Raw genomic sequence first — 23,419 nt, 5'->3', positions numbered from 1 at the left:
CAATAAATATAAAGTGAGCATTGTACACTTTGTATTCTGTGTTGTACTTGAAACCAATATATTTGAAAATGTAGAAAACATCCAAAAATATTTAAATAAATGTTGTTCTATTATTGTTTAACAGCGCAATTAATCGCATGATTGATTTTCTTAATCACACGATTAATTGTGTTTAATCTTTTTAGTCACTTGACAGTCCTAATAAAGAGACTCCATCCCCTAAGAACTTACTATCTAAAGCAGTGGTTTTCAACCTGAAGTCCACCTGGGGATCTGCAGAATATGTCTAAGATTTCCAAAGGATTCTGTACCTCCATTCAAAAATTTTTAAATAGAGGAAAAAATAACATTCAGTATCTTGTAATGCTTTTAATGGCTGCCATAGATTTTTCTTAAACTATTGTTAGCCACAATTAATGAGGAAATGAATGCCTCTCTAAAAATTTCAGCTACAGTGTTTCCATAAAAATCAATATACTGTTATGCTCTGTGAATACAGACAGAAGCTTGCTTCCAACAACATGGTCTAATATTAACTATCATAAAGCTAACTAGTGAACTTATCCTTTTCTCTGTTAGATCTCCTTTGCCAGACTTTCCTGCATACCCAAAGCCATAAACTTAAAGTCACATTATATTAAATGGATTGTGATAATACCATATGGTATCTGTAAGAATGTTACTTTTCTGGATGTGTAATACGCAATGATATAATATCTGGTAGCTAATTCTGAATTCCATTCAAAAAACCACCCAGAGGGTAAAAGCCATGATGACATTTCTGTAATACTTTGTATTGTATCTGTCAACCCATATGGGCTTGATCTGGCTCCTACTGAAGTCAGTGACACAATTCCCATTAACTTGTGTCAGACTTTATATCATCAATCCCTATCTTGAGTCAGTCCAGCACCATCTCACTTCATTCTAATTATGAGGAGAAATCACCACCTGGGAAAGAATGTAAATTTTCTGATTACCAGGGAAGGACATCTGTCACCTACCAGTCCACCCAGTCCTGGAGGATGCTCTGTTATTCTTAACCATCCAGAAGACATGTTCAAACGAAAGAGTTTAAAAGCTGTTTGCTAATGATCAAAGTGGCTCATTTCAAAGCTTTGGCTGAGCTCTTACAAAGGACAATTCCTGTTACATGTTTTTATTTACAAGTAGTACAAACAAAGGAGAAAAACGGTTTAATCATTGTTGTAACTTGATCTACGCTAACTTAGGGACACATCAAACTGCTGACTGTGCAAAGACATTTCTAGTCTTTAGGGCAATGAATGAGCTGAGTTTCTGCTTTAACTCAGAATCTTCTTACTTTTGTCAGCCTCTCACCATTATTTAAATGGGTATTTTTAATTTAATTTTCAAGACTTATCCTAGGCAAATTGCAACTCCATCCCCTTAGCACCATCTAAAGAAATTACATAATATGAATGATGTCCTTCTCATAAGATGCTTTATAACCTAGCATCATTCCAGCTTGTACACCAAAGTCAATGTTTCAGCAAACAAATATTGATTTAGGTGGCTTGAAAAGGCACATGTTTTTCAGGTCTTTGGTTAGCTTAAATGATCTGTTTGTGCATTCTTCCATCTATGAAACTGGAAATATGATGGTGTCCTCTGTACAGACAAATGTCTGCATTTTTGTAATCTTGCAGATTCAATTATATCTAATTATCTAAAGCTATTATACTCCAACTGAGTACAATTATCAACTAATAATACATGATCAGCTATGTATCTTTGATTATTATATTGATCAGTATATATGATCAGCAAAGTACAATGATCATGTATACCTACAGTATGATCAGTTTAGTTCCATAAATCAGCTTAGTCCAATTATTGATACAGAACAGACTAACTGATTATGTGAGAATATATACTTAAAGCATAAGTGAACATTTTGGATCTAATTCTGGATAGTGCTGGAAAGCCTATTTGCATACTGGAAAGCCAACAATGAGAGCACTGGGGAGAAGCTGGTTACCCCTATTCTGACTACTCTGAAATGTCTCAGAGTCTCTGTGACAAAAGCAAGGGAGTTAGACTCTGGATTTTTCTCCATAAATATATGCATTTATACTCCATGACCTAGCAATGACATATACATACAACTCCTAAGTAGTTAATCCTTTTGTCTGTTAGTAGGAAAAGCTTTTAAAGGGAGGATCTTGGCCAGAATACAGATGTACATTAACACAGCTTTTGTAGTGTACCCATTAAAGAATTCATTATATTTGTTTCAGGCAAATGCAAGAATTTGTCCCTTAGTAGACAGTACAAGAAATATGCTCTCTTCCTAGGTCAACCAAAAGCCACAGAAGAAAGGTCCAAATCATGTCATTTTATGCTAACTGCTGATTTAAGTTTTGTTGTCTTTTTCTGTGCAACTTTCTACAGGCTTGGAAATGGGTTTTAGGTCCTGTGGTAGTATACATCTGTGAAAGAATGGTTAGGTTCTGGAGATTTCAGCAGAAAGTTGTCATTACAAAGGTATGTAATATAGTCTAAATGTCTGAATAAAAACCAACGTACAAATGAAATGGTTTTATCAACAGAAGTTGTTTTATTTGCTAGTTTTGTTGATGACCACTCTGTAACCTCATCTTCACTGCTGGCTTCGTGAGCTCTTCCAGTATTACCATGTAGTTTTGCAAAGTATTGCTTTTTAATTTGGTTTTAGCTTTTGCTCCCGCTCCAATAGTGAGTCCATAAGTTCTACATGTAAGCAAACTTGATCCACAATGTACCAGACTGATGAGGCAACCTGTGATCAGGTGATGTCTCTCCCTCTTTAGGCCCATAGAGTGAAATCCTGATCTTTATTGAAGTCAGCAGCAAAACTCATACTAACTTTAATGGGGATCCAGGATTCTACCCTTGGAGCCTGGAGATCTGAAGGGGATTATGGGGCATATCCTTCATTGGTAAAAATAGTCATAGCTCCATTGAACTCAGTTGAGTTTTGACAACTTATGTCAGCTGAGGATCTGCCTTTAAGTTCAAGGCCTGCTTAACTCACTTACATTAGTAAGTAAAGCAGGAATAATTCCACTGAAAGCAACTGAGTTACACAGCTGGGAAACCAGCTTAAGTGAGATCAGACTCAAGCTCATTGTCTAAAAGGGTAATTGTGGCAGATGAAGCCTTGATGGTAAAGTCACTAAAATGAGAATTTCAGTGGACTGAAATTTCTGTTACACAACCATTCATGATATTTAAAAACTCAGTTGCTTAACTGAGATGAGCTTTTAGTGAAAGTGAATTAGAATTGTATTCAGTGGGTATGTCTACACTACGAAATTAGGTCGATTTTATAGAAGTCAATTTTTAGAAATCTATTTTATACAGTCGATTGCGTATGTCCACATTAAGCGCATTAAGTCGGCGGAGTACGTCCTCACTACCGTGGCTAGCATCAACTAACAAAGCGGTGCACTGTGGGTAGCTATCCCGCAGTTCCCGCAGTCTCTGCCACCCATTGCAATTCTGGGTTAATCTCCCAATGCCTGATGTGGCAAAAACATTGTTGCGGGTGGTTTTGGGTTCATGTCGTCAGTCGCCCTTCCCTCCATGAAAGCAACGGCAGTCACCATACCATGTCAAGCATGGAGCCCACTCAGCTCAGCTCACCGTCACAGCTGCTGTTGTGTCTTGGGTGCTGCTGTCAGTAGATGGTGCAGTACGATTGCTAACCATCAGCATCCACCGCTTGCACTGTAACTCTGCTCTCCTGCTCTTGTAAATGAGCTCAGTCTCAATAGAAAATTTCTCCATGTTGTCATCATCCACCACTTCTGCTGCAACTCTGTTCTCCTGGTGCCATGAATCCACCTCACAGGTCCTCTCGTCTTTCTGTATAAATATCTATTTCTCGTGGCATCCGACGTCAACCACCACTTCGACTCTGCTCTCCTGCAGACACCATACCATGGCAAGCATGGAGCCCATTTAGCTCACCGCTGCTGTTGTGAGCATTGTAAACTCCTGGAGTATATGCAGAACCGGGCTAAGAGACGCCAGCATGAGGACGATTTTGATGAGGAAATGGACACAGACATTCCTGAAAGCATGGGCTGTGGCAATTGGGACATCATGGTGGCAGTGGGGCTGGTTGATACAGTGGAATGCCGATTCTGGGCCCGGCAAACAAGCACAGACTGGTGGGACAACTTAGTGTTGCAGGTATGGGATGATTCATAGTGGCTGCAAAACTTTCACATGCATAAGGCCACTTTCCTGGAACTCTGTGAGCTGCTTTCCTGCACCCTGAAGTGCAGGAATACCAAGATAAGGGCTGCCCTGACAGTTGAGAATTGAGTGGCGATAGCACTGTGGAAGCTTGCTATGCCTGACTGCTACTGGTCAGTCGGGAATCAATTTGGAGTGGGCAAATCTACTGTGGGGGCGATTGTGATCCAAATAGCCAATGCAGTCATTGACGTTCTGTTATCAAGGGTAGTGACTCTGGAAAATGTGCAGGTCATAGTGGATGGCTTTGCTGCAATGGGTTTCCCTAACTGTGGTGGGGCAATAGACAGAATGCACCTTGCCAACCAGTACGTAAACTGCAAGCGGTACTTCTCAATGGTGCTGAAAGCACTGGTGGATCACAAGGGACATTTCACCGACATCAGTGTGAGATGGCTGGGAAAGGTGCATGAAGCTTGCATCTTTACGAACTCCAGGCTGTTCGAGCAGCTGCAAGAAGGGACTTACTTCCCAGACCAGAAAATTACCATTGGGGATGTTGAAATGCCAATAGTTATCCTTGGGGACCTAGCCTACCCGTTGCTCCCATGGCTCATGAAGCCGTACACAGGCAGTCTGGACAGTAGCAAGGAGCAGTTCAACTATAGGCTGAGCAAGTGCAGAATGGTGGTAGAATGTGCCTTTGGATGTTTAAAAGCTCGCTGGTGCTATTTGCTGACTAGGTCAGACCTCAGCGCAACCAACATTCCCATTGTTATTGCCGCTTGCCGTGTGCTCCATAATATCTGTGAGAGTAAGAGGAACACATTTATGGTGGGGTGTGAGGTTGAGGCAAATCGCTGTGTGTCCGATTTTGAGCAGCCAGATGCCAGGGCAATTAGAAGAGCACAGCAAGGCATGCTGCGCATCAGACAGGCTTTGAAAACCTGTTTCATGATCGGCCACACTTCAGTGTGACAGTTGTGAGTTCTCCTTGATGCAAACCCGTCCCCTTTGTTGATTTTAATTCTCTGTAAGCCAACCACCCTCCCCCCTTTGAAATAAAGTAACTACTGTTTTGAAACCATGCATTCTTTATTAATTTTTTTAAAAAGGAAGATAACTGACAAGGTAGCCCGTGTGGGGTGGGGTGGGGGAGGAGGGAAGGACAAGGCCACATTGCTTATTGTAGCCACGCTACAAATCAAACTGTTTGAATGACAGCCTTCTGTTGCTTTGACCATCCTCTGGAGTGGAATGGCTGAGTGCCCAGAGCCTCCCCCCGCCCTCCCGCATTCTTGGGCATCTGGGTGAGGAGGATATGGAACTTGGGGAGGAGGTCAGGCGGTTGTACAATGGATACAGCGAGGGTCTGCGCTCTTGTTGGCTTTCCTGCAGCTGCACCAGATGCTTCATCATGTCAGTTTGCTCCCCCATTAGCCTTCACATTGCCTCCTGCCTCTGCCCTTTGTGCTCAATTAATGCTTTCCTATGTTTTTTGTTTTGTTTTTGTTTTTTTGTGCCTTCTGATCTGTGATAACCTCAGGGACAGAGATGATAGGGGGAGCCTAGAAACATTTGCACCTGGGGGGAGATAAAAAGGGAGAGTAAAATTTAAGATGATACATTTCTGAGAACAAAAGGGAGACTCTTTCACAGTGAATCAAGCAATTCACAGCAGACAGCACATGTGCTTTAGGTACAAGGTTGCATTTTGCCTTTTATATTGAGTGCCTGCTGGTATGGTGACACATCACACATGCATGGGCAACGGAATTCGGTTTCCATGCAGCCATGGTAAGGCAAAGGGTATGCAGGGTTGGTTTCTTACGCATAACATGTGGGAATGGTTTCAAACTGCAGCGCCCTCCTTTCCCATAGCAAGCAATGGGTTGGGTTTCACATTTAAAAGGAAGGGCTGCGGTTTTCAGGTGGATGTGCAGCACACACCTCCCCCACCCCACCGCGTGGCTATTCTCCGGGATGATCCCTTTTAGCCAAGAGCAAACAACCCAGCATGAACGAGGTCCTTTTACTGTTCCCTTACAAAAATTCCCCTATTTCAACCAGATGACCTTGAATGATATTACTCTCTTGAGGCTAACACAGAAAGATATAGACCGAATATTGCTTGAATGCGACCAAAACCCAGGACCATTGGCTGCCATGCTTTGTGCTGCAATGATTCCAGAATACTTTGAGTACCTCCATAAGAGCTTTATGGAGATGTCCCTGGAGGATCCCCGCTCCATCCCCAGACATGTGGACAAACTTTTCCAGTAGCTGTACCAGCTGTGAATGCATTCCAATTCTTCAGGGCAAATCAAACATTAAACACTATTGCTTTTAAATCCTATATTGTAGTTACAAATATGCACTCACCAGAGGTGTCTTCTCCAGCTTCAGGGTCGGGGATCCCGCCTTCGGATCGTATTGGCTCCAGGGTGATGAAAAGGTCCTGGCTGCTGGGGAGAACGGATTCACTGCTTGCCTGCTGCGCATTCTTCTCCTCCTCCTCTTCCTCATCCACAAAATCCTCCTCCCTGTTGCATGAGACTTCCCCCTTGCAGGTGTCCATGTACAGTGGTGGGGTAGTGGTAGGGTCCCTTCCTAGAATGGCATGCAGCTGATCATAGAAGCGGCATGTATGAGGCTCTGACCCAGAGCGACCATTTGCGTCCTTTGTCTTTTGGTAGGCTTCCCTCAGCTCCTTAACTTTCAAGCAGCACTGCTGTGTGTCCCTGCTGCAGCCTCTCTCCACCATGCTCTGTGAGATTTTGGCAAATATATTTGCATTTCTTCTTTTTGATCGGAATTCTGCCTGCACAGATGCTTCTCCCCATACAGCAATCAGATCCAGTGTCTCCCTTTCAGTCGATGCTGGAGCTCGTTTGCGATTCTGGGGGGATCGCATGGTCACATGTGCTGCTGAGTTCGCCAGGCTGACCAAACAGGAAATGAAATTCAAAAGTTCCCGGGGCTTTTTCTGTGTACCTGGCTAGTGCATCGGAGTTCAAAGTGCTGTCCAGAGCAGACACACTGGAGCACTCTGCGATAGCTCCCGGGGGCCAATACCGTTGATTTCTGTCCGCACTACCCCAAATTCAACTCAGCAAGGTCAATTTTGGCACTACTGCCCTCATCAGGGAGGAGTACAGAAGTCAATTTTAAGAGCCCTTTAAGTCGACGGAACAGGGTTGGTTGTGTGGACGCATTCATTTTAAAATCGACCTAACGCGGCTAACTTTGACCTAACCCCGTAGTGTAGAAAAGGCCAATGGGCTTGGTTCTTCTTACTTACCTTGGTGTAAATCAGGAATAACATCATACATGTCAACTGAGTTACACTGGAGTCAAATTGCTGTGAAAGGAACATTGGGCCCAATATGTCTGGGGATACGGTTCTGTGTTCTCTCTGACTCTCAAGCTAAAGGTTGCCTAAAATATGGTTTCTTACACAGGCTTCACTTGACTTCTCAAACCCATAATGCAAAATACCATATAATAAATGCAATGGAAATTCTTAATTTGATGTTGAGTAACAGTAGCACTATGATATACTGTATAGTACATTGTCCACTGCCAACTTAAAAACTAATGTGTATCCCACTTTCTAATTCCTTTTAATTGAAGGCAAGTAGAAGTGAACTAGAGGAAGCTCTGTAACTTACTATAAATGAACATGTATTCAAAATTAACACAGCAGAACAGGACAAATCGATCTTTTATTGTGGTTTACTTTGGTTTAGGTGGTGACTCATTCCTCTGGAGTCCTTGAGCTCCATATGAAGAAATGTGGCTTTAAAATGGAGCCTGGCCAGTATATATTTCTACAGTGCCCTTCTGTATCACAACTGGAGTGGCATCCTTTCACGCTTACCTCGGCTCCCGAGGAGGAATTCTTCAGTGTGCACATAAGGGTAGTTGGGGATTGGACACGAGCCCTGTTCAAGGCATATGGAGCAGAGGAAAAAGTCTTTAAGGAGCCCTGGACGCTACCAAGGTTTAAATACTAACTTTTGTGTGTGTTGCCTTTTGTACAGTACTAGATGATAAACTTGGAATCATCTCAGTATGTCATTATGCTAAAGAACAATGAATATGAAAAATGAACATAGAGCTCTTAGTTATCAAGAAGGTCTGTCACAAATCCCTGATTCAGAATCAGCTTATACATAAATATGGCCATTTAGCTGTACCTGTATATTTATGAATCAGATTAAAATGACAGTAGCCATTTATATATGCTAGCTTCCTATCTATTAAGTTATGTATTTAGGTTCTTATAATGGCACCTATCATCATAGTATCTTGCTCCCTATCCCTGTGTTGCGCTCCCCTACAACTGTGGTTCTCAACCCGGGGTACACAGAAATCTTCCAGGGGGTACATCAACTCATAGATATTTGCCTAGTTTTACAACAGGCTACATAAAAAGCACTAGTGACGTCAGAACAAACTAAAATTTCATACAGACAATGACTTGTGTATTCTGCTTTATATACCATATGCTGAAATGTAACTACAATATTTATAGTCCAATTGATTTATTTTATAATTATATGGTAAAAATGAGAATGTAAGCAATCTTTTCAGTTATAGTATGTTGTGACACTTTTTTGTATTTTTATGTCTGATTTTGTAAGCTAGTAGTTTTTAGGTGAGGTGAAACTTGGGGTACACAAGACAAATCAGAGTCCTGAAAGGGGTACAGTCATCTGGAAAGGTTGAGAACCACTGTCCTACAACTCTCTTCCACAACCTGGATCCCTCTTTCTACCTCCATTCCTTACCTCCAAAAGATTCCTACTTCTCCCAGCTGTCCTGATCCCACTTTCATTGGATCTAAGGAACTATCTGTTGCCTGCAGCTTCTTCCCTCTACTGATCTGTGAACACCTACATGCTTCTTCCTCCAACATTCCCAACCAATGTCGCAACCAACATGCTTCTTCCTCCAACATTCCCAACCATTCCCAAATGTATCTTTGTATAGAGTTAAGTAAGGCAAAGAGGTACTGAGGATTCTTAGAAGTGAGTGAGACTTATAAGTATGGTGCTGAATGTTTAGGTTCATGGCAGCTGCTTGTATGTCCCCTAATCATTTACTATTATAAAAGGTTCTGTGGCTTGTTAGGCATGGTATGCAACTCCTACAGGATCTGCAGAAAGTAATATGTTCAGAGACTTCGTGTTCTTTGTAAGTAACCTTTGTTTAACTTCATTTTCAAAACAAAAATCGCCTGTTTCAAATATTAATAGTAAAGGATGAATTTTCAAACAGTGCACAGGGATTTAGCCATCAACATCTACTGATATTAATGAAATCATGCTGCTAAATCATTACTGCACTATACGGAAAATTACTTCTAAATATTCCATAAATGCTTTATGCAGAGAATGATACATCTTATATAATTGTAGTGTACCCACCACATGCTATCTAGACACCTGATGACAAACCTCATCATGTATGTTTTTATGCCCTAAATTCCCACTGACTTCAGTGGGAGTTTTGAGTGCTCAAGAAATGCAGGATCGGGCACAACATGCACAAATCAAGACCGATGTAGAGAGAAAAATAGCTGTTATATAACCACATATTTAGGTTTGTGGCTAAATTGTCAAAGATTATCTTTTAGTATGTGTTTAGTTGCTATTTCACATGCAATTACACACGCAAACAATTGGAAATACTTGAATAAAAGCAAACCAAATAACTTGAAAATGGGAAATAGAGTAATTGAAAATGGGACATGTTGCGGCAACACCCTTAAACAAGCCAGCAACACAACATTCAAAATAATAGATTTTCAAATAATTAATGTAAGTGTGTTTTGTGGACTGTTGCACAATGATTACGTCTTCCTTTCTTAGTAGTGTACTTAACTCTTCCTACAACATCTGCATGTGCATTTATACTATTTAAACTTCATTTTACTGTGAGTCACACAATGACATCTGCAAGTAAACAGAAAATCAGGAACAAGGGAAACCTACGTTTCCTGAAAGTAAGATGTTAGATTGTGAAACAATCTTCCAGAGGAAGTGATGGAAGCACCATCACTTGGGTAATTTAAAACTAGGCTGGACAAAGCAGTCAAAAATATACTGTAGGGTTACATCCCATGCTGCGAGAAGAATGGATTAGATGATTTAATAGTTCTTTTTCAGCTCTAATTAATTTATATCATTCCTATCCAAATTGACTGATGCTGATTGAGAACTGTTGATTATAGAAGAATTCAGACCTGAACAAATTTCTCTTAATTCTGATTCTAAGTATAGTTTATAGTTTTATTAAGTATATTTTATTTCTGAAATACTTGTTCCTCTGAAAGATTTCAGAAACTAATTCTTTGCTTACATATGATCTTTCTCTCTCTTTCATTATATGACTACATCCTGAAAACTTTTCAAAAAGATTAATAAATCTGCTCCTCTGTCCTTTGATTTGTACAATATGGAAAATAAAGCTCTGAAAACAGGATGCTCGCATTTCTGAAACCCTGAAAATTGTAACTGCATGCTTAAATAGATAGCCAGGCCCCTAACTCACATGGATGCTCTTGTGCCCTCATTTCACACAAAATAGTTGCTTTGCTATGAAATGCCACCCACTGAAAATTAAATCCTTGTGTGATGGCAATTTGTGTGAGAGTTTAGACGTGATTTTTGAATATATGCAACAGAAGCACTATTTTTGAAAATGTAGCCCAGTATCTCTCGGATTTTAAGTCCCATTGATATGTTGCTGACTTTTAACAAATGATACTTTGTTACTCCAGACTGGCTGTGGATGGACCATTTGGAGCTGCAACTACAGATGTTTTTCACTATCGAGTCAGTGTATGCATTGCAGCAGGAATAGGAGTCACTCCGTTCGCTTCGATTCTAAAATCCATATGGTTTAAGTGCTGTAATCCTAATACAGAACTGACGTTGGAGAAGGTAGGGTGGAAATTTGTTTATAATTCCTTTAAAAAGTACACTGCCCTCACATCCTCTGGGATTATTTTAATAAACTAATACTTGTCAAGGTTAGATAACCAGCTCCTTCAAGTTGAGGGTAGAAATTGCTTTAGTTTCTGTTGAGATGGAGGAACTCTCTCATTTGTCTGTTATCCAGTGGACCCAATGAGTTTTCAGAACTTTTCTGAGATAAAGTATTTTTTAGCTGCTAGCCCACTCTATATTAAAGACCTAACTGAACATTTTTGTTACTTCTGCCCTCAACCACTAGTGCAGTGGCATCTCCTTACAATTCACCTTGATACCCAGGTAACCTATAACAAAAAAAGAAGTGAGGGAGAAGCTTAGGCGCTGACTTACTCAGCTCCCAGGGCGTACTCGACCCCTGCTCTTTAAACTCTCCAGTAGATACACTGGTTCCGAACATGAATTATTTCTAATAATGTAATTGATAAAAGTGTGCCTGAGGCTGCAGGTCCTGGACAGCATCACTGAAGTTAACATATTCTTAATTCTCCGAACTATCATTTGTAATAATAATATTTAATAATATGGCAGTGCCTTGTGAGGATAGGGTGAAGAAGAGACAGCTGGGGCAGAAATGGAGAGAGCGAGAGAGTGAAACACTAACAAATAAACTGGTTAGTCTCTAAGGTGCCACAAGTACTCCTTTTCTTTTTGCGAATAAAAACTAACACGGCTGCTACTCTGAAAACTAAGAAGAAAGTGGCAGGTATAAACTGTCCCTTCCCCATCCACAATGGCAAGCTTGTGGCCCTTCCAGACATTTTGACTCACTTTCTAATGTAAAAACTCAACTGGGAGCTGTTCAGGGTTTCAGATTTAGGGCCAGAGCCTGCAACTGTGTCTGTGGGCAGACCAGTGTAAGGGTCCACTCACAGGGACCTGAATGCAGGTCCTAGGCCTTGATCTTTATAAAATAAAGTGAGTTAAAACTGGTGGTTTGATGACACATTGCTGCTGAAAGAGCAGCTTGGTTTCTGGGAATGCAGGAGGCGAGAAGGGGTCCAAATAGACTAGGGAAAGTAAGTGTGTGTGTGTGTGTGTGTGTGTGAGTGAGAGAGAGAGAGAGAGAGAGAGAGAGAGAAAATGAATTAACAATACCCCATACTTTAATAGCAGTAAGTCACTTTTCAGAGCATGCACTAGAAGAATTGGTTGCCTTCTGGGATGGATAAAGGCACAAGGCTGAATGTACTTAAGGTGTGCCCCAGTGACCCGCTATTTTACACCTTGCCATGCCTTTTTGCTATAATGCATTAAGTCCCACAGGACCTCTGTGAGAAACAGGAATACTATTATTTCTACTTTACATGTAACTTTTCTGTTTCACAGTTTCTTCATTAGTGTAATAGGAATAATGATACTTATTTCTCATAGGTGTTGTGAGGCTAAAATCATTAATTTTGGAAAGATATCTTGAGATCTCGATGGAAGGTGCTATGGAAGTCCAAAGTAGTATTAGAATTTTTTTATCAGTCATTTAAGTGAGATTGACTTAATCTCAGAGTAATTGGTTTTTTTTCCATTGTCTAAAAGCTTCCACTTGTGATATAATTACACATAATTTAATCTGTTTCCAAGTATGTGGTGCTCACCTTCTATAGTGATGAGTACCATAGAAATGTTGATTAAGGAAATAAATAAGCGGATTTTCTTTTTTAAAAAACAATTTCATTTTGATTGGAGTACAGTTGTCATTACAGTTATTAAATTAATATTTCCTAGTGTTGCCCACATATAGTTGAGATATAAATACTCATAGCTTGCATAATGTCAGCAGCTGTATAATTTAAAAAAACACAGCAAATCAGAAGCAGTACACATTTATCTAATTCATTTTTCACAATTAAATAGCCTTAGAGTGTAGTTTTCATATTGCTTTTTTGATGGTTAGGATGGACATTCCAGTACTCCTGACTGGAGTGTTATCACTCAGTTTAGTTATGCACAGGCTGGTTTCTTCCTCACACCAGCTAGCCTCAGTTTTGAAATTTTGCAGTTGGAATTTATGAAACTGTACTGGTTAACTCAGATTCTAACACTGGCAAACAGCTGTATCCTCTTGTTCTCTTTTTAAGATTCACCCCATCCCACAAACTTTCCAGCAAAATACAGTAATTTGGAAATACTAAAAGGCTGCAGAGTTCATGTTGTCAAATGTAACTTTGTGTTTAAAGCTGCTTTTGGAAAACAGCCTTTATGCCTATAAAGCTGAGTGCTAAATTCTTGATAGTCTTGTTAGTGCACCCATGCAGGACCCTCACCTTTGAGGGAGGAGGCTAGAGATAACTTCAGTGTGCTGGACTATGCCCTGTACCCCAAAGGGGGTGTGGTTACTCAGGTTGTGGGACCTCCACAGCCACCCAGAAGCAGCTGTGGAGTAGCCCACACACTACACATTTAAGAGCAGCAGTAAGAGCAGATGATGAATATTTTTCCCTTGTTCCCCCTGAGTCATTCTTGCTATGTCTTCTGAGTTCAAGCTGAATCTGTTGCTCCATTCCCTTCCCCGGTGCTCTCAGATGCGAGGAGGGGGAGTGAATGTTCATCAAGGAGTAGTTATTAATGATCTGCACTGTGCTGAAAGCAGCTTTATGAAGTATATGCATGCACCTTATGTGAAAGAGCAGAACTCTCTGCTCTTGCTTACTATACCAAGTGTAGGGTGGAGGAAAACGAATGATAAATATGTGAGGATGAAGAGGGCATGGAGTATAAGTGCATTATTGAAATAAGAGACTACTCAAAATCCTGCCTTACAGATCTGATTAATAGTCATACTGAATCTAACTCAATTTGCAGAAAGAGCACTTGGAAAATTTAAGGCAGTTTACTTGTGCAAGCCATCAAGATGATGAATATAATAGGTGGGGTGGGTGGGGATTAGTGAAACATAAATCTAATGAGGGTTGTTGTTTGTTTGAGGAGCCTAAATAACAGCACAGACAGTTAATACTGTGAGCCCTACAATAAAATACAAAATTCAGAATATTTGCTTACTTATAGAAATACACCATTCCTGGACGGTTTTATTCTACAGTGTTAATGAGGTGAATTTTATTGTGTTTTTATTGTATTTTAATCATATTTGTAATATGCTGTGGAGTGCCCAGAGCATCTCGATGGAAAGAAAGGGAGGCTCTTTATAAATAATATTTACCATTATTACCTTTATTTTTCTAGGAGTCTGTGTGTTTCATAGTTTCATTTTTCCATAAGCCAACTTTCCTCACCAGCTTCTCTCTCCTTCCTTTTCAGGACTCTATTTGTGGCAAAAATGTTCTTTGTGAGGAAAAATTCTGTTAATTAATTACAAATATTTCTCATTTATAACAAATGACAATTTTAAGAAATGCAATGGGCACAGCTTTAGTGGGGATGAATTTGGCTTAGTATACTGGGTTTGGAAAATTGTCCCCTCCCCTCCTTTCCCCACCCATTTGCACTAGTCGTACATTGTAAGATGAATTGTTGAAAAGGTGTGAGTAATTAGCTGGTAAAATAGAGGTTGTGGGGACAGTTCCTCAGAGAAAGTCACCAATAGCCATGATAAAATACATAGTGATGTTTTTCAGTGGCCTGATTTTCAGAGGTACCAGCTGCTTGTAGCAACTGCTGACTTCAAAATTCCCAGACAAAACCTTTGTCAAGGGAGGTATGAGCCTGTAAATATTGTACGTGGCAGTTAACTTACAACAACACTGTTGTTAGTTACCAAAAGGAAACATTTTACTGCCTATGGGCCTGATTTTCCTCATATTTACACCAATGTAAGTGTCAAGGTTCCTTCCCCACTCTGAACTCTAGGGTACAGATGTGGGGACCTGCATGAAAACCTCCTAAGCTTACTTTTACCAGTAAGTACTTCCCCAAAGTACAAACTATTTTACCCTTTGCCCTTGGACTTCCAATGCCACCACCAAACGTTTATCTGGGTTTATTTATTATTAGGAAAGCATTGTCTGGAAACGTCTTTCCCCCCAAAATCCTCCCAACCCTTGCACCCCACTTCCTGGGGAAGATTTGGTAAAAATCCTCACCAATTTGCATAGGTGATGACAGATCCAAACCCTTGGATCTTAAGAACAATGAAAAAGCATTCAGTTTCTGAAAAGAAGGATTTTAATAGAAGTAAAAAAGTAAAAAAGAATCCCCCCTGTAAAATCAGGATGGTAAATACCTTACAGGGTAATTAGATTCAAAACATAGAGAATCCCTCTAGGCAAAACCTTAAGTTACAAAAAGACACACAGACAGGAATATCCATTCTATTCAGCACAGCTTAATTTCTCAGCCATTTAAAGAAATCATAATCTAACGCATATCTAGCTAGATTACTTACTAAATTCTAAGACTCCATTCCTGTTCTGTCCCCAGCAAAAGCATCACACAGACAGACTCTTTGTTTTTCCCTCCCCCCAGCTTTTGAAAGTATCTTGTCTCCTCATTGGTCATTTTGGTCAGGTGCCAGCAAGGTTATCCTAGCTTCTTAACCCTTTACATGTGAGAGGATTTTTCCTCTGGCCAGGAGGGATTTTAAAGGGGTTTGCCCTTCCCTTTATATTTATGACAGTAAGTCAATAGCAACTCCATGGAAAGCAATGGGATTATTTTCATGTAAAAACAGTGTAATAATAAAAAAACCAGGCCTCAGATATTTAGAGTTAAGGTTCTGCAAACAACCCTAATCCAGACCCTATATAAACACTAATCCTTTACTTATTCACCAGAAAGCTCACTATTTCCCACCACCAGAACTTGTCTGCATTTCAGACAGAGACCCTGAGCACTCACCTACAGTACAGATCTAAGAAACCCCTCACATTAACCGTAGACCCTCCTCTAATTCACCCAACACTTCAGAGTGAAACACACCAATATCTTGTGTTGTAATCCCTTATAATACAAAACAACATATTCCCTTTCCACCATCTACCATTTCACTAGAATCTACACAGCTCAGTCTATTTCATCTACCTTGCATATATATGTACTAAAAAGACCACTGTGTCTATCTCATTTGTCCTCTACACAAAGCTTCAAAACCTCACCGTCCATAAGCATGTCTCAAACAAAACTTTACCCCTATTCATTCTACACACATGGGCTGTAAATGCCAAATTATCGCAATCACCAAAGCACAAATTTATTACATATAGAATGTGATTTATTCAAGGATATGAAAAGCTTAGTTAGTAGTAATACTTAAGAAGTAGCCCAGTTAAGTGGACAAACTGTGGGGCTACAAGACTAGAATTAAGAGTTTGTTTTGCTGAATTTGAAGGTGGAATTAACATGTTTTCAAAATGTGCTGTGTTTGAGACAAAAACACATTAGGCAGACCTGTCAGACTTCCTTTTGATATTTAAAGGTCAAGGCACTGGGGCATGGTGAGGAGAAGGAGAGAGAGGATTTTTAAAAAGACCAAAACAGTATAAAAATCATGGACACAACAAAACAAGAGCCAAAGATCACTTTTCTGACTTTGTTTATAGCTTTGTATCCCTTCTAACATCCCTTGTCCCATTCTTTTCTTCTTAGATTGTATACTCTTTGAGAGAGAGGGAACTGGCTTCTTATGGGTTAGTAAATTGTCCAGTACACTTTGGGGGATTATACAAATAATACATTAAAAAAATATTAAGGTTGCAAGGCAGCCAATCTCCGGTTCCCCCACCCTCACTGGCTCTGAATCCCACTTCCTCTTAGCTCCTCATCCAATTTTCCCTATTCTCCCCCCAGTCAGCTGGTTTGCAACCTGTTCCCCCCGCCCCATACATTTCCCTCACTTGCTCCCAATCCCAGTCTCCTTCCCCAGACAACCCCATCTTCCCCTCCAGCTCCCAGGCCCAGTCTCCCCTTCCCTGCTGCCCAGTCTCACTCTCTTTGCCCAGCTAGTTCTCGTCTCACCACACTTTGTGTCCCAATCAACTATTTCCCCTCCTACTGGTCTGGCTTTTGTTTCTTCTGCATTTGAATCAGACAGCTTCCTCTTCCATGCTGCCTGGGTGCTATCAAGAGGGTAAGTGAGAGCACTCAGCTCTAGTGCCTGGCCTTAGCCCAACCTGGAGCAGCAATTCATAGAATCATAGAATCATAGAATATCAGGGTTGGAAGGGACCCCAGAAGGTCATCTAGTCCAACCCCCTGCTCGAAGCAGGACCAATTCCCAGTTAAATCATCCCAGCCAGGGCTTTGTCAAGCCTGACCTTAAAAACCTCTAAGGAAGGAGATTCTACCACCTCCCTAGGTAACACATTCCCGTGTTTCACCACCCTCATAGTGAAAAAGTTTTTCCTAATATCCAATCTAAACCTCCCCCACTGCAACTTGAGACCATTACTCCTCGTTCTGTCATCTGCTACCATTGAGAACAGTCTAGAGCCATCCTCTTTGGAACCCCCTTTCAGGTAGTTGAAAGCAGCTATCAAATCCCCCCTCATTCTTCTCTTCTGCAGACTAAACAATCCCAGCTCCCTCAGCCTCTCCTCATAAGTCATGTGTTCCAGACCCCTAATCATTTTTGTTGCCCTTCACTGGACTCTCTCCAATTTATCCACATCCTTCTTGTAGTGTGGGGCCCAAAACTGGACACAGTACTCCAGATGAGGCCTCACCAATGTCGAATAGAGGGGAACGATCACGTCCCTCGATCTGCTCGCTATGCCCCTACTTATACATCCCAAAATGCCATTGGCCTTCTTGGCAACAAGGGCACACCGCTGACTCATATCCAGCTTCTCATCCACTGTCACCCCTAGGTCCTTTTCCGCAGAACTGCTGCCTAGCCATTCGGTCCCTAGTCTGTAGCGGTGCATTGGATTCTTCCAGGAATTACCGGGAAATTCCAGATTCAACCCTGTAGCCCTTGGCTGGTACATGCTCAGTTGCTCTGTGGGAATGGTGCATGCAAAGTCCACTCACATGTAGAAACTGTGAGGGGATGGAATATGTGAGAATAGCGCATGTGTAGTCCTGTCACGCAGAAGAGCTGTGAGGGTCTGGAGCAGTGGTGGGCAACCTGTGGCCCATAAGGATAATTCGCTGGTGGGCTGCGAGACAGTTTGTTTAAATTGCCCATCCACCGACATGGCTGCTCGCAGCTCCCGGTGGCCACAGTCTGCCATTCCTGGCCAATGGGAGCTGAGGGCGGCCGTGCCTGCGGATGATCAATGTAAACAAACTGTCTCACAGCCCACCAGCGGATTACCCTGACGGGCTGTGTGCGGCCTGAGGTGTCACAGGTTGCCCATCATTGCTCCAGAGTCTGGAGCATGCTCAGTTGCCTTGTGGGGGTGGCCTATGCATAGCCTGGTCATGTGTAGCTGCTGTAAGGGGCTAGAACATGCACAGTCACTCTGTAGGGATGGGGCATGCGCAGTCCATTCAGCAGTAGGAGAGGTCAGAGACTTGAGCATGCACGTGCGGAAGGAATCTTTAGGGTTTTTAGCTGTTAAGCTATAGTAATGTTCTATTGAACATTTGTAAACTGTGATTTTTTTTCAAAGGCTTATAACTTGGACAAATTTAAGTGGATTGTCACAGGACGACAAAAGGCACCTCCCTGACACAAAGCCTCCCCCCGCCCCTTACCAAATTCCAATTCTCTTCTCTATAACTTGAGGGCACTAGAGCATTGCAAAGAATAGGTCTCAAGAATTTTTTTAACATGGGCAAAACAACATATTTTCCTCTTAGCCTCAGTTTTGGAAACAGTTGTATCGCTTTGGGTGAAATTTGCCCCCCGCCAAAATCATCCTGGGGCAGACACACAGCAAAGAAAATTTCAGCCCAAATGGTTAAAGTTTGGCAATGTTCTAAGCAACTGAAAACAAAATCTTATAATTGGAATGTCTGGCAACCTTAATAGTAGGTGGCATTACCAGCCCCACCTATAATAAATGGAGAACCATAATTAATTTAATTAAGAGTTTTGTTTAGGAGCATAGATGTTTAATGCTGCACTCAACACAGCATCGGCAACCTTAAGACTAAAAGGACAGAGTGGGCTAGTTCACAGGTTTTTCATCTTTGGAACCAGAGTTCAATACCACAGTGATGGGCATAGTATAAATCTCAACAAAATAGAATACCTTTCTTAGTGGATGAATGAAATTGAGTGTGGTGGTCTCATCTTAATCCCTGTTTGATCACATCTTGAAATCACTGCAGAATTTCATAGGCTTTTCAGTCTCTATTCAAGAAAAATGCAGAGTTAGGTTTTGTAAGCCAGTGTTGAGATGCATTGACAGAGTTAGATGTCTTGCATGTTGCCTGTCTGCATTAATATTTTAATTCACTAACATTCACTCACATTTTTTAAGAAGAAAAAGGTGTTTAAAACCATACAAAGAAACACAATGTCAAATGTAGATGGGATTGTGTTTAAATTTCCACTGGAGTACAGTAGCATGCTATAAGATTAACCACTTATCTCAACATAAATAATTTAAGAGCTTTATAGAAAGCTTGTTGAAAGCTTGTGGCTTGTTGAATCTTGTTACTTTTACCTGACAGGTTTATTTCTATTGGACTTGCCGAGATGCATCTGCCTTTGAGTGGTTTGCTGATCTCCTGTTCTTGCTGGAAACACAAATGGCTGAGAAAGGGAAAACCCATTTTCTAAGTTACCATATATTTCTTACTGGCTGGGATGAAAGTCAGGTATTAATGAAATGGGTTTGAGTTAATGTACTTTACTTTTCCAGTATAGCAGCATATGAAACAGGAACAAGGAAATGGATGAATTAATGTAATTATTATAAATTTTTGAAGTATTTGATAAACAGGTTTCTTTTCTCCTAAAATTTCATTTTTAAATCTTTTGTGATATTTTTCCACACCCACACCATTTTAAATCCATTAACAGGAAGCAAGGAGACAAAGAACTGTAAATAGAGATCCCACTTCCAATTTAGCTTTAGGAAAATAGGAACTTGGGAATTGCTTTATTGGATCAAACCCGTGGTCCATCTAGTCAAATATCCTATCTCTGGAGGTCGTGAGTACCATCTGCTGTAGAGTAAGGTGGAAGAAAACTTGCCAGCATGGAAAATTTCTTCTGAACCCTAAGTTAGATGTTGGCATGATGGTTTGTGGAATGCCTTCCATGGTTATTGGTTGCGTTTAAATCCTTACTATTGTATGTAAAAAATATATTTTTGTTATCCATTGTGATGGGCTGTATAAACCCCATACTGGAACTGAAGGGGTTAAGGAGCAGCTCTGAGCCCAGGTGATTCCCAGCCTTCCCAGCCTTCCAGTTTTAAATTTGCCAACTTTAAATTTCATTGATAGATCCCACTTTGAGATCTGCATACCACTTAGAGTAAGGAGGCTCATTCAGCTTCTTCCCTTTTTATTTGGCCCCAAACAGGTCTTTCCTTTCTCTCTGCTTTATTAATTGGTCAGTCAAGTCACATTAGATGCAGGAAAGGAAAATCTCTCCTCCTGTTTTTTATTTTTTTTCCATGTAATAAAAGGACTCGTATAGAATTAAAAAAGAGAAAATATACCACAAATCATTCTTGGTCTTGTAGCCTTGATCTTCTCGCATCTTAGTTCCTTTCCACTTTCCCTCAGGGATTGTTTAAAAAGGTAATGACTTGAGATGCTTTCAACATTCTGGGATTGATTTTCAAAATGTATGTGTACAGTTGTTCACACACACAAAGTCCAAACAGACTCTTTTATTAGTTTCTCAACCCGTGGGTCAGGACCCAAAACTGGGTTGCTAGAATGTTTCAAAGGGTCATGTGGTCCAGTCAGCAGGGCAGGGCCAAACCTGGGCAGCGCTGCAACCCCACAGGTTGCAGTGCCCAGAGCTGAGAGTCAAGTCCAGCCAGCCCCACAGCACAGGAGCTGCAGGAGCCACCACTCTGTGGTAACTGGCCAGCCTACCAGGTAAGCGGAGCCAGCAAGTACTTCTCAACTGGGCTACCTCCTCACCTCAGGGCCTCGGAGCCTGGACAGGAGAGTGACAGGACCAGGCTCCAGCTCCCCACCCTGGGGAGGGGGAAAGGCCTGCAGGGAGGCATTGACTGACGGGCTGGCGCTGAGTCCCAGGCCTGCGCCAGCCACGCTACCAGCATGACAGGGAGCCAGAGAGAGTGACACTTCCCCCCCGAACCTTGAGTGTGAGGCCACAGGTACTCCCTCCAGCAAACACCCCCCCCCCCAAATTACACCCTCCTACTTTGTTTGAAACAATGTTTCAAACAACAGATTGGGCTACTTTGGAGCTAGTTTTTAAGTCACTTTGGGCCAATAATGCAGTAGAAATCTGGGAACCCTGAAACTCCCCCAGAGGACAGGACCTGACCGAAACCATCCCAGGGCCTCTATCCCCAGACTATTTACTGCGTTGCAACAGGCCACAAACATTTAAAAATGGGTCATGAGCCCCAAAAGATTGATAAGCTCTTATACCATTTATCTAACAAAGACTGTGAAAACTTCTTTTGGAGAGAAAAATCTACTACCCATGCTGAAGCATGCAACAGTCTGACCAATATTAAACAAGCCATTCCTCAATGTTAGCAAACTCACAGACTATCTATTATCTACCATCTATTTTCTAACAAGCTAATCAAGAAGCTAACAAAACACATGGTCACCATCACCTGCAAGCTGCCAGTACCCTGAATCTTCATGCCAGAACATGGTACAGAAACAAACAATTTTTGCTCTCGTGAGTGACCTCCAGCTCATAGACAGAGGTGGATATCTGTACTCCTCATGTTGGACCTTTCTGTGGCATGTGATACAACTGAGCACCACTGAGCAGTGATACTGTTATCCCACCTCCAAAAGGTTGCAGGGGTGAAAAGAAGTACAGCGAAATGGCTTTCTTCTTCTCGGACCAAACACAGAGGGTTGTAGTTGGTAACAGTTCCTCGACCTCCAGAGCTCTCACATGTGGAATCCCACAGGCCTTAAGCCTCTCCCCTATCTTACTTGATATCTTTGGGAAACCACTAGTGGAGACTGTGTGACAACTTTAGCCTAAATACCAGCAATACTCAGATGACACCAAGCTTTAGATTTCCTTTACACAGAACAAAACCAGCATTCTCTCCAGGCTATCCCCCAGCAGTTGGCCGAGAACAACATTTGGATGAAGAGCAGTTGACGGAAGCTAAACCCAGGCAAAATGAAGGTGCTGTTATTAGAAAGCAAGAATCCCTTTGGAGAATTTACTTCTTCCCCCTCTGAGGGCATATGGCTTCAGATTGTTAAATTTGTTCAGTCTTGATGTCCTTATAGATTCTTCACTGCCACCAGATGGCCAAATAGAGATATGGTGGCAAACAAGCCCTCTTCCATCTGTGGCTGATCAGCAAACTGTGTCTCAAGATATTAAAACCAGTTCTGGCAATGCATTTGAGACATCTAGGCTTCATTACTGTAATTCATTATACTTGGGACTGAATTCACAAATATTGAAAAAGGTCCACTTGGTACAGAATGCAGCCACCATCTGCTGAGCAGCACAGCTGGCCATGAGCAAATCATCCAGTCCCTGCATTGTCTCTCCACTGAACAGACTCCAGTTCAAGTCCTTTGCCATGATATTCAAAGCCCTCCATGAGATTGGCCCAAGCTAGCAGGAAGACCACATCTCCCTTTGCCACCATGACCTCCTGTGACTGCTATGCCTCACCCGAAGACTGAAGCTGTCAAGCAATAGGGGACACTCATGAGCACAAGAGAGGGAACTTTCATAAGGGATGGATCCAGACTATGGAATCCACTCCTGCAAAAGATAATGACCTCAGATTACACCACATTCGGAACTAAATTCCAAACAAATTTCTTGACTTAGCTTTTCTTCAATAATTCTGGACAAGGATAATAATGATAGCCTATAATACAAACAAACATGTTACTCCTACCTACAGAGGGAGGAAAATGGAGAGAGATTGTATGTTTGATTTTTAAATACCTATGCAGTAATGGGTGCTATATAAGAACCTATAGAGAGAGTAAATCTTCATGCAAATTATACACATAACTGTATTTCTGTGCATGTAACTTGAAAAAAAAACCCAAGGCCTTATTTCTGTCTACATATAGGAATCATGTATATTATTTAGGAGAAAAAGGAACATACGCATTGCTATGTTGGATCAAATAATATGTATTAATTATAATAGTATTAATTATATTACAGTATAATTATTATTATCCCTCAGTATGACATTACAGGGATTTTTTTT

The 23,419-nt window shown here is 41.3% G+C and overlaps 1 protein-coding gene across 1 annotated transcript in view; it reads left to right on the top strand.

Annotated features, from left to right (window-relative positions):
* NOX3 (NADPH oxidase 3) overlaps positions 1-23,419 on the top strand; it is a 64,135-nt gene that overhangs the window by 28,224 nt on the left and 12,492 nt on the right. Inside the window, exons 8-11 of the mRNA XM_073337730.1 lie at positions 2,416-2,508; positions 7,956-8,209; positions 10,994-11,156; positions 19,719-19,865. Of these exons, the coding sequence (XP_073193831.1) occupies positions 2,416-2,508; positions 7,956-8,209; positions 10,994-11,156; positions 19,719-19,865 (657 nt within the window). The remainder of the gene's footprint in view (positions 1-2,415; positions 2,509-7,955; positions 8,210-10,993; positions 11,157-19,718; positions 19,866-23,419) is intronic.

This window comes from Lepidochelys kempii, chromosome 3 (assembly GCF_965140285.1).
Source record: "Lepidochelys kempii isolate rLepKem1 chromosome 3, rLepKem1.hap1, whole genome shotgun sequence".
NCBI classification, from domain to species: Eukaryota; Metazoa; Chordata; order Testudines; family Cheloniidae; genus Lepidochelys; species Lepidochelys kempii.
This window is presented reverse-complemented; position numbering and strand designations above follow the sequence as displayed.